At 33.9% G+C, this 12,836-nt stretch overlaps 1 protein-coding gene across 1 annotated transcript in view; it reads right to left on the bottom strand.

Moving 5' to 3' along the window:
- The window catches only part of LOC149567761 (Protein kinase superfamily protein), a 258,969-nt gene that overhangs the window by 193,642 nt on the left and 52,491 nt on the right, over positions 1-12,836 (bottom strand). The window contains exon 5 of the mRNA XM_089821023.1: positions 9,627-9,723. Coding sequence (XP_089677149.1) covers positions 9,627-9,723 — 97 coding nt within the window. The remainder of the gene's footprint in view (positions 1-9,626; positions 9,724-12,836) is intronic.

The following is a 12,836-nucleotide window of genomic DNA, read 5'->3' as shown; positions in this document are numbered from 1 at the left end:
ATGTTAAAAGATACTCACCTTTAGGTTACCATCTCCTTATATCCCCTCTCCAAAGCAAATCGAACCCTAAGGGAACCCTAAAGTGGATTTCATTTGAACTTTATAATATAACATTATATTCCCAATAAAGGCGTCCAAATAGAGAGAAATCATTACTTTATTAATGACAAATAGCTCCAAGCATCAAATAAGTCCCAGCAAGCGATAATCAAATAGTAGAAAATGAGCTCTTTCCAACGAGCTATCACACATAGGCAAATCGATCCAAATGGAGCTAGAAAACTCCTTATTACTCCAAAATGGCTAAACACATAGCCTTAGTTAAATTATTAAATGCTAACTTGGGAGAATATTTAAATATATTAAAATATTTCCCAAGTAGCCAAAGAACAACCCAAACACCTCCAAAACATGAAACTGAGTTTATCACCTACCTGTGACTAATGTCGGACAACCTGGGCCAACTGCAGTCTCACCCTCAAATCTAGGAATACACCTAAAAAATAGTGAACACAGCCAAATCTCCTGAAATTGAGACCAAGGGGTGATCTCATAGAACCTCAACTCTAGAAAATGTCACAAGCTCCTAAAAGGTAGGAATCTCCTCCTACAATCAAGGAACTACCTCCTAGAAAGTAGGAGATTGAGCTTGTCACTCTAAAACTGAGTACTAATAAATCTCCTCGGTTGTGTGCATCTTCAAAGTGTATCAGTGAAGTGGGAGTTCTTCCTAAAAATTAGGAGATGCATCCATTGTCTCCAAAATGTCCCTAGAGGTCTCTGGAAGCCTCCTAGACAACTCCCAATCAGTCCCTTAAATTAGGGATCCCTCCTAGATTTTAGAAACCTGTTGTTGACTACCCAAACCAGCCTGAAAAGCTCATGTCTGGGTCTATATGCCCTATATGAGTCCCCTACACACTTTATCGACCTATGGGAACTCCAATAGTAGGCCAATCTATGATCAAATATTTGTCATCCTAGAAAGGAGACTTTACACCTTGAATTTTTTTGTCAAACAAATCTTTATCTATTAGCCATCTTCACTCACTAAAATCAATGGTGGAAAAACTCACAAGTTAGTGAGTTCTTCCGCTTTGGTAACATCATAAGATCCTCTCCAATCTATCATCGATTTCTTTTGCACCTCTTCCCCATTTTGCTAGTTGCTCAATGGTATGTATTTGGTCAACACTCTGATGAAATATTAATGAATAGTTTCAGCTGAAATGATTATATTTTCACATTGCATAGAAATGGAAAATGACGCACTGAAAAATTCTTTCCATTCTGTTGGCTAAAATTGTTGTATGTCATTGACTATAACTTACAAAATTGTGACTTCATGCAACATTTCATGAGATTTCTCTCTCCTCACAGCAATAGGGGAGGCACCATTCTTACCGTACGTGGCTTCAATAGGAACTTAGTTGAAATTACAAAAAGGATGTTTCTCTTGATCAATTCCTCTTTTTCAAGAATGATTTGCATACAACTCTAACTTTTCCACTTAACAAAAAGTGTCTTATTGCTACGATAATACCGGTGATCCTGGAATTGACGTAAGAACACCAGGGGCAACAATTTACTTTTTATATTTTGTGAAACAAAAGAAGGAACCAAAGTCTTGTACTTGTCTCGAATGAAGATTCAAGTAGAATAAACAATAAGGCACAAAGTCTCCTGCTAGATACTCTCAAATTTGATAAAAAACACTTACAACTAAAGCCTGAAGTCTTCAACTCTAAGTAATTGCAGCCACTACTATCTATTGCAATTTGTCCTCCTGTAGCACAAAGTCTTCAAAAGTTCAAATTGACTCTGAATGCAATAGCAAGCTCAAATTCTGTTTGATTAATTTCAAATCCATCTTGATCAAAGTTCCAAAACTCACAATCAATATCCAAAAAAATTCGTCATATAACACATTGAATCAACACAAAGTTTGAAAGCAAGTTGTCTCTTTTATTGATAGCAATCTGATTTAAATCCAAGCACAAAGTCTTAGAGTGTACAATACAAATTGGCAGAATTTTGTTGCCTTGCCAAAAGATGATTATTTACAATGAGCTCTCTCCTTTATATAGAAAACTAGGAGAGAGAAAGGTGGAGGAAAAAGTGGAGCAACCTCAACCACCTTGACTTATCTCTAACTAATTACTTTGACTTTATTCAAAGTTGCATGCCTAATGCAATTGCAACTTGACTACATGAGTTGGTTGTACAGGTGCATGTTATCTTGCACTTGCAACATCGATGCTCTTTACATGTAGCTTTCCTACTACTATTCTACTTAAAGCATATAAAAATATGATTTGAAGTATTCACATAGTATCAATCAGTTCTCCAAACTTCCGCAGGGACTCACGTACAATTGCAGCATCTGGTTCACCGGTTTGTTGCAAGATCATTGTAACCTTCCTGACTATCCTTGTTGTTCCAGAAATCTCTTTGTTACAAATCTCCATTTGATTTTGCAGATTCTTCAATGAATACTTCTTGCTTGCAAATGTATCCAGCACGCTGATGTTGAAGTCATCCACTTCAAGCTGTAAGTGGATGGCCTCTGTGAACTCTGTAAGAACATCTTGATTCTTGACTTTGTTATCTTTAGTGATGATTTTGCATGATAGCTATTTGAATGCCTCTTCGATCATGCTTTCTTGGTTAGTTATCTTGGCTACTATTGCCTTTACATATTTTACAAGTCCTTGTAAAACATGTTCTTTATTGGTCATCACATGTGTGTAATCATAATACATCTCCATAGATGTGATGACTTCCTACTCACACAAGACATCCAAATCAATCTCCATCATGATGTTCCAGGCACCAAGATTCCCTTTCAACAACTCGAGTTGATGATTGAGGGACTTGAGAATATCATTTAATCCAACAGCAGTCTCTTTCCCTTTGCTGGTGTAACTTCTCTTGACATTGTCGAATGATGTGCCTACACAATTGTCACATGAAAGTTCCATAGTGTATGAACATCGTTATGTCCATGGCAAGCTTTTGACGTGAAAACACAGATTTCAGACAAGGTATGGATAGGGATCATGGATGAAATAGTTGTAAACAACGAATGAACAAATGGGTCAATCTTAGAATGGCTCAAATATGAGTAAAATAGTCAAAAATGGGTTATTTGGGGTGAATTGCATATATGACCAGCAAGCTTGTAATTAAGTGAATAAGGGGGAAAATGAGTAACACATTGAGCATAGCAAATTTTAGTAAGTGCAAAAAGTGATACTCTATCTGACAAGCATGTGGGAGAAACTTCAATCATAGGGCAGCCATATGGAGGTACATAGAATGCATAATGGTGGGGCTTTAACTTGCATTCACATGTGGGAAAAAAATGAACTTGCCTTTCCTTTAAAAACTGGATTTTATGCCTGGCTGCATATGCAAGTAATATGAAATCTTGCCCATGCAACTTGGAGAAGAAGATGGAAGATAGAAGGAACAACTTCATGTACACAAAAAAATATGAAAATCTGAAAATGGAAATGACAAAGATTTGCAAGAACAAACAAAGCAAAAATAATATCAATGCCTCAAGGAAAATAACAAAGGAATTTTACCTCCACTCCACCAAGAATGAGAAAAACAAGTATTTATCCAAAACTTGAGCAAATCTTAAATAAATCCAAGAGATTTAGAATTTTAGATTTGTCCAAAGCTAAAAACTTAAATAGATTTTGAAATCCAAACATTAAGGTTTGAATTTGGACATGTTGAGATAGTTGGAGAGATACAATGCCCAAAAAATGGAACAAACTTTGACCAAATCAAAGTCATGTGCAAATGCATTCAAAAACGGCATCTAGGGCATCATTTTAAGCTTGGAAATGATGAAGAACAAGCTGGAAATCAAAATACATACTCTAAACTTCTTGGAGTGATTGGAAGCCAAGAACCATGAAGAAATACATCGTTTTTGGTTAAAGATGTGCCCCAAACGGACTGTTTTTTATCAAATGCATGTGTTAAAGAACATGCTTTTACTCCCAAATTTGCCACTCTTCAAAAATGCCCAAAAATGTCTTTTTTTTGGTTAAAAACATGACATTTTTGAAGGAAAACACTTGCCAATATGTTATCAATACATGAACACTTCTTTTTGGAATGTTTGCATGTGGAAAATGTGCCCAAAACCCTTAAAATGTAGGCTGAAAGTAAAAAACAGGATTTCTTGCATGAAACGCACATAAAAAACTATGTGTTCTTTCTCAAAAAATCACCACTTTGCCCTTAATGAAGGAAAATGCACTTTTGAAAAGCAAATATACATTTTAAAACTCATGTAATTGCCTGGAAAATCGCCACCATGAGCTTTTAGTAAATAACTTGGTGCAAAATGCACTTTTGGGAGTCATTTACGTGTTTTAAAAGACGTGTAACTCGGCTAAAATTGCCACTTTGCCTTAGTGGACTTTAAAGACAAAAACATGTTTTAAATGGCATGTATTTGAGCCAAAAATTGCCACTTTTGTCAAAGTTAAGTGAAAACTCACTTTAGACATGCATTTACATGTTATAAAAACATGCTATTTGATTTAAAAAGTCCATTAAGTAGCAATTTAAAAGATGTATATGCATTGAGTCTTAAAAACTCCATTTAAATGCATTAAAATAATTAAAATAAACTATATATGCAACAACATATATAAATGAGTTAGATTTTCTCACTTACATTAATTAAATAAGCTTAAGATATACACATACGTATTAAAAACCCACTTAACACATTAAAACATGTTATTGCATATTAAAAGTCCATTTAATTTAATACTAGGACTTATAATTTACTAGGAGTGGATTTTTATGAAGTATTTTGCATGTGGATGTATGCAATATGTAATAAAAATAAGTCTCATGTATTTATATTTAATATCAAACTATAGTTTTTAATAAAGTAACATGAAAAATACTCTTGAAATAGACTATTTTTATAAAACATAAAAAACTATGGTCAAATCAACTCAAAATGAGTTGAAATTTTTAAATGGACCACAAAATCCATTTCAAATATTAAATATAATTTTATATCGTGCAATTGCCAATAAAAGCCCACTTTTATGAGGTTTTCAATAAAAATATGCAATTGACCTGAAAAACATCAATTTTCCCTTATAACTTGAGTTAGACAACTCCGAATTGGACCTAAGTTAACTCAAATCAAGCAGAATTCACAAGGCTATTCACCTATGAATGTGTTAAAATAAAGAGGATGCACCTATGAATCCATGAGAAAATTGCTGTCCATACTATAACTAAACTCATATAACAACTGTCCATGATTACCAACATAAAAATACACAAATGGGGTGGTCACTAATTGTTGAATTTGTCAAATCTAGGATAATGATCATATTTGAATATTATATTTAGAATTAAGCATTCAACAATATGCACTTCCAGAAAGAATAATAACAGCAATATTTAAATAACAATCTATTGTGACAAATTTGTTATCATTATATAAGTACATGAAAGATTCTTGATGGATCTCTTCTACTAATCTGCTGTAATTTTATTATTTTTAAATTTGTTTTCTCTATTTATTAAAATTTTCTTACAAAGCTAAAAAGAAGTTGCAGAAGGGTTTGAATGTTTTATATTTTTGATGATTTTGCATTAAGTAATAACAGAAGTACAATAACATGAACCAGTTCTGAAAATGTATTCCAAATACAACTAAAGCAATTTCGCTTCAAGCAGATTTTTAAAAATAAAGCCTAATTTGTAACTAGATGAAGATTTACAATAATATCCAGATGATTACAACCAAGGATGAACTCAACCTGAAGGCGTGAAGGAGAAATATGAGCCCAGAAGGAAGCTACGGCCAAGTTCCAACTCTCAAAAGCTACACGTGGGAAAGAATATGGCTACCAAGTGCTGCCGTACAACTGCAAAGTGCCCACATGTGGATAGAATGCCCAAATCCCAGCGAAAACTCTGACTCAATACTATGTTCCCCATAAGAAAAAATGCACAATCTCCAAGATGCTTCTGACTGCAACGAATCAAAACCATTGTTTTGGGAGCTACATCCCAAATAGGCAAAGCAAGTGGGGTTGGCGTCCCAAGTGCTAAAAGCTCAATCAGAGCCCAAATCACAAATCCAAGAAGTAATATGTCAATAATGCCTTAAAACTTTGTCTTTACCTCCTTATAACCCGCCATACTTAGCTTGAACCCTAAAAGTGTCTCCATGTGGCGTTGGGTTATAAAATAATATATTTCTCATTTTTTAAGTGGTCAAGTATCCAGAAAATGACCTTTTCCCAATAGAAAGAAATCCATTCACCGAAATGATCAGAGTCAAAAGAGAAATATTTAGAAAAGTTCAAAACCTTTCCAACAAACTGTCACACCAAGGGATATGCATCTAGATGAGGCCAAAAACCTCTTATTACTCCAAAATGGCTATAACTTAGCCTTATTTAATTATTAAGCCTTATTTAATTATTAAACACTAACTTAGGAAATATTAAAAATATAACCCAAGTAGCTACAAAATGCCCCAATCACACCACAAACCATGAAATCATCCTGTCACCTATCTGTGACTGAAGTCGGAAATCAAGGATCCACTGGAAATCTCATCCCTAAAATCTAGGGATGCTCCTAAAACTTAGGAAACAAACCCTATTCCTCTGAAACTAAATTCAAGGAATCATCTCATAGAGATCCAACCCTGGGCATGACCATCCCTCCTAAAAAGTAGAATAACCCCACAATTTTAGGAACTGCCTCCTAAAAACAAGGAATGTCTCCAAACTAAACAACTGCCAGAACACCAAATTCCCAACAGTGTATAACCATATTGGGTCTCTATCCAACCCTGTCAGCCTACAAGACCCCATCATAAGCTGACTCACAAGTGTCTGCTAGATGGAGTTAAAGAGGGAACATGATACTACAGACCATTCTATTCTTACACAAAAATGTAGAATCATTATCATCAGCCATGTATACTTAAATGGATGGTGAGGTTTGTTGCATCCATAGATATAGATCAAAAATTTCTCCACACCAAGGTCATGTAATGACTTAAAGTTGCTTGATTAAACCCTCACACCATTCTAAGCTTCAACACCCAACTTACAACCCTGAATTGATCCATCAATTTGTTGGTTCACTTTCAAACTTAGGCACCTCACCAACGATAACTATTTTAACTCTTGCACCGGACTGGAGGAAAAAAAAGCCATCTAACATATACAACAAGTTCGATGATTGACCCACACTATTGCCAACACTTCTCCTGAAAAGGTATTTCTGCCTACTACACCCTCAACATGTCTTATTTCTCATGCCACCAATCTGCAATGTTGCCCATGCCCAATGGTGATAAATGTAAAATCACCTGATATCATACATGCCAAGAAGACCAAGTGTTGCATCTGATGGGTAATAATTCTCACACCCAAGAGAAGATATAACCCAATGACACAGGAAACTTCTTGTCCAAACCACAAAACTTTATCTTCTTGTAAATCTCAAACTTTGTCAATTTGTCTTGATTGGCAAACCTTCACAAATTGACCTAACCTTTAACAGAAATTAAAAATCTCCTTTATGTGCAACTTGTAAGTCTGGGACATGCTAAATTAACTAGGTTGATCTTTCACTGCCATGATTAATCATCTTTGGGAGGGTTTTCATCCTTGGAAAGGTCAAGATGAACAGAGTTCAAACCCATAGTACCATAACGGTTTCACAAGAGAGAACAAAATGGTTTTCTTAATACAATTGAGCTCTCTAAACCTCTTATTGAACTTTTCTTACCAAACTTTTTAAAAGACATTTTTTAATTCACTTTGAATAAAATGCTCCTTTTTGCTACAAAAGACCCTATTTGCAAAATAATAATATTTGATATTCAAAGTTTCATTTTTATGCATCCATGATTTAAAAACTATTACCTCCTTTCCAACAAGCTATTACAATTAGGTGCTTATTAAATTTTTTTTTTAAATTAAGCAACCATAGCAAGAAGTTAAATTAAAGCCAACAACACCGATGAGTTACAGAAACTGCCAAAAAGGATTGTAATCAACACCTAACCACATTGGAATGATACCGATGATGAATAATGCAAATTGGGGTTGATTGGGTGGTCGACTTATTGTAAATAAACTCTTTTTCCATGAATCTTGGAGAATGCACTAAAAGCCAAAAGTCACTAAGAAAGTGTCAAGGATTCCTCAACATCAATAAGCTCGTTGCCGACATCAAACATCCCCTCTGACCTGTTTGGTGCACACCAAGGAAGCTGAAGATAACTAGAATGTTGGTGTAACAAAAAATAGGGACATTAAATGTTATTCCTAAGTTGGTGTACTTCAATTTGTTTGAAATATTTTCATGGTTATGCTTCTGCTATTTCAGATTAGAGTGTTGTGTCCATATATGGGACTAGATGCCACACAGTATAATAATTATCATACTTGGTTTTCCATATAGGTTATCTCTTATTCTGTAAAGATCTGCATTTGCAAGTACAATTTGAGTATTACCACTGTTACATTTATATAAAAGTTGACATCATCACTGCCATTTTGTAGTCCAACTCCAGCCTTTCATAGCGGTTATATGTGTCAAAAAAATAAGCTTAACCTTTCCCTCAAAGCTGCAGTTCCATTGCAGCAGTCTAGCAACACAAATAAGTATATTTCAGGTTGTTTTTAATAGTAACAGTTTCAATAGACACACATTTTGGCATTGTCTAGCCATTGTGAACTTCAAGGAATAATACTCAGCACAATCTTAGGGTTGCAGCATACATTGGTAATTGGGTTTTCATACCTTGGTGCTTTTAATGACCGATCATTATTCATAGCTGTGCTCATCATCTAATAAGCGATAGATTTAATGTTTACTTTTCTGTTCATGTTGGAGATATACCTATAGAAGCACGTTCAATCAATATTGATGTTAGACTTAGGGATTCATATTAACCCTCTTGTTGCTAACAACATTTTTGTTTGGCTGGATATATTCATTATTCTACTATTGATCAGCATTTATTTCAGTGGGGTTCGGCATCTACATTTGGTTTTTGCATCATATCAGTTTGTATCAATATTTGAAAATTTTATATGTCCTAAGGTTTACCAATTGGAGACATTAAACTTTTCGATGCACACTCAAATGTTAGCTTTTATACTGTGAGATTTCTCTTGTAATTCTATGGTTTGTACAATAATTTCTACACCTCCTGTTACATACAATACAACTTTCCTAAAATAAAATTAATCGTAGAAACATTATTAGTCCCTACAGTTAATATGCATTTTTATTTCATTTTTGCAATATTTCATGATAATAATTGTATGCAAACAATTCTTTTTCAATTCTTTTTTGCAATTTTCTCATGATTATGGCTATAAGAAAACAACTCATTGAAGAACAGTATCTATGCATAGACATATATGCAAAAAATAGCCCGCAAACTAAAACAAAATTGAAATATTCTACTATCCCACAAGAATATATATTTGAGGTATCCCTATTCATTGTGACAATAAAAGATCAGGTAACCAGAATATTTTGTTAAGACAGTTAAAACAGAAGAGTTTGATTTGAGGCAATTCAATATCACTTACGTACGACATTCTTCATAAACTCCAATCCAGTCCCTCGTTGTTGGACCACCAAGAATCTCACTGTTTTGAAAGAATTCTGCAATGGACTTTAAGTTGGCTGTATCAAACCCAATGCAATCAAGTTAATAAAATTTATGGATTACTCAGGCAAATACCATTCTTCCCATCACAATTTTGGTATCTCTTGCTGAGCAGAATGAACTTCTTTCCTATTAATCAACGAGGTAACCTTGTAAAGAAAATTATGTAAAATAACGACATGAATCATATCTGAAAGTGTCGAAAAAAAATAGGCCGTTCTGCAAAAGTACGAATAAAAATGGATAAATTCCTTTTAACAAATTGTAGAGCATTTCACTTGCATGTGTTTTTTTTCTATCATTACCATCAATCATGTTGAGAAGACAATTGCCAAAAAGAAATCTTGCAAACAAAATACTTTCAGGTACCCCCATATGTTTCAACCAAATGCTCACATAATAAAAGAAGCCTTCTGCATACAAGCAAGTTTACATGTCAAATTTAATTATTTATTAGATTTCCACAATCCATTTGAATTGTTAATCCATGAACTTATGGCTTTGTTTGTGTATGTATTTTTACCATCAATGGTGCGGATCATACTTGTGATCCATCATCAAAAAATAAGAGTATGTAGGATATGTTAAAATATGATTACAAAGTTCTGGCTTTGTAATGTCCCCTTTTTGACAGGCACCAGCTACTTATATTATTTTAGCCTTTATTTTCCCCGAAGGCTAAAAAGGAAGAAATAAGGGGGAAAAGATATATTAAGTTAATTACTTATAAGGTTACTAAACAATGAAATATTAAAAAGTAACTTTATATTTAATTGATTTAATATTAAAGTGACTAACATAATAAAATATCAAAAAGTCACTTAAAAGAATAAAGTGTTGGATTCCTCTACAAGCCTCTTGGAGTTTCTTGTGAAATCTTTATAAGGAGCCTTTGGGAGGTCATTTTACACATCTTGAGTTGCATATTCATCTATTGTGTTGAGAGCCTTAGTGCTTGCATACTTGCCTGAGGGTTTGAAGACTCTAAGGTGCCAATTTCGGTTGTGAGATATCAACCCTAGTTGGGAGTGGAGGAATTGGTATTCAGCCAATTCATTTGTGATTAATTGAGAGATAATATTCAATGATTTTTGTTCAGCCCGTGCATCTAATTTTTGACATCAATTGGCAAGGAGAAAGGTTTCAGTTTTCGCAGCGGATCTGAAAAAGCAAAGCAAAAAAGAAAAGCCAAAAAAGCAGTCCGAAAAAGCAAAGTGAAAAAGCAGAGCCGAAAAAGTAGTCCCAAAAAGCAGATCCGAAAAAGCAAATCCGAAAAAAGAAAAGCCAAAAAGCATGTCATCTCAGCTACTTATTCTAGGTTCTTTTGGTATTTACATTTGGCAATTGTAGGTGGATACATTTGACAAGTAATATATGTCTTTTTGTTACCAAAGTATTCAATCATTGTAAACATTGAAGTATTGAAGGGAAATCAACTTAATTCAGCTGTTCAGTTTGTATACCAAATGTTTGTAAAAACATCTCATTGTATAGTCATTCATAGGATGCATGCCAAGTGTTTGTGAAAATACCTCTTGGCTGTAGGTGTGCATTTTACATCAAAATTTCATGTACTTGCATTTGGAAAATAATAAAAAGAAGTTGTATATCACTCTGATTTCCAATTAGTTATTTTGCAATCATTTGTATTCATCAATATCATTGGCATTCAAAAATCATAGCAAAACAACAAACATCAGCAAACTGAGGCTGCAAGGGAAGTGTTTGACAAAATTCCTAAGGCAGAAAAACAGGGATAAAACTTCAAAAATTGTCAAGGCACTTTACAAGCTTTGATTGTGTATGTATTTTTAGCATCAATGTTTTGGATGACACTAGAAGTTTGTGCATTTAAAAGTTCACATCTACACACTATTCAACCAAAAATAACAAGTACATGTGTTATCAATTTAATTGACACCTTTTAGTGAGACATAAACAAGAAACAAATATTTGGGAAAGCCATTCTTCAAATTAAGCTCCCTATAAACAACTAAAAGAAACCTAATTTGGACAACTATAGCACAATTCTCTTGGGTGGTTCACACTCATGGTAAAATTAAAAGTTGTGTTTTTTATTCACCTAGAACAGAAGGCTTGATGCTAGTCAACTCAAGGCATATAGCTTTTATACCTTTTGACTGTAAATAAATCATAAAACTACATGCTTGCACTCTTCAACTAAAAGCATAGTTACGGGACTCGGACTCACCTCTGACTTGAAAATTCAAAATCTGACTTAGATCAAACTCGGCGACCAAACTCGGCCAAGACTTGGCAAGGACTCGAAAAATCAAAAAACCCATGAAATTCAAAGATTTTTAAGGATTTAACAATTTTTTCATGCATCATTTAGTCAATTAACATCAAATACACAATAATTGAGATAAACTAAAGCTACTTAACACTCATACACAATTTTGCATAGATCACATAAGTATAACAGTCAATTTCTGAAAGAAAAAAACTGAATAACATAATATAAAGTTGAAGATTTAAGATTTAAGATTCAATCCTTAATAAATTCGTGACATACCACAATATCATTTTCAAAATTAATATACACTGAGAAAAAAACACCTTCCAAAAATATCTATCTTTTTAAATTTTTTTTTAAAAAATTGGAGAGTCCTGGGCTCGAGACTCGGCCAAGTCCCTGGACTCAGCGAGTCTACGTGGACTCTGCCAAGACTCGACCGAGTCAAAATCCAGAGGTCATTTTGCCTCGGAATGGCCTCCTCTACCTTGGACTCAAAGAGTCCTGCTTGGACTCATAGAGTCTCAAAACACTGACTAAAAGTCAAGACTCAACAATGTGTGTACACAAGAATTAAATTGAACAAACAAATACAACTTATGTTATAAGCTAAACAAGGAAGTTGCATTTTTAACTCATCAAATCTTTAAAAATTTGTGCCAAAATTATCATGTCAACTAACTCCTTGTCACAAATACTCCAACAATCCTCAAGTGCTAAATCTCGTTCCATTCAATTTAAAGAAGAATCATCCATAATTTCATTCAAAATGATAAAAGTTGTTAGGAGTTTTCTGAAATTCACATAAACAATAAATCTTAAAATAGGTGAGAGGTGATGCAAGATCCTCTTGCTAGGATGTTCCAAATAGAA

The sequence above is a fragment of the Cupressus sempervirens genome, chromosome 3 (genome assembly GCF_028749045.1).
Source record: "Cupressus sempervirens isolate cs-2001-9-10 chromosome 3, ASM2874904v1, whole genome shotgun sequence".
Classification (NCBI taxonomy): domain Eukaryota; kingdom Viridiplantae; phylum Streptophyta; class Pinopsida; order Cupressales; family Cupressaceae; genus Cupressus; species Cupressus sempervirens.
This window is presented reverse-complemented; position numbering and strand designations above follow the sequence as displayed.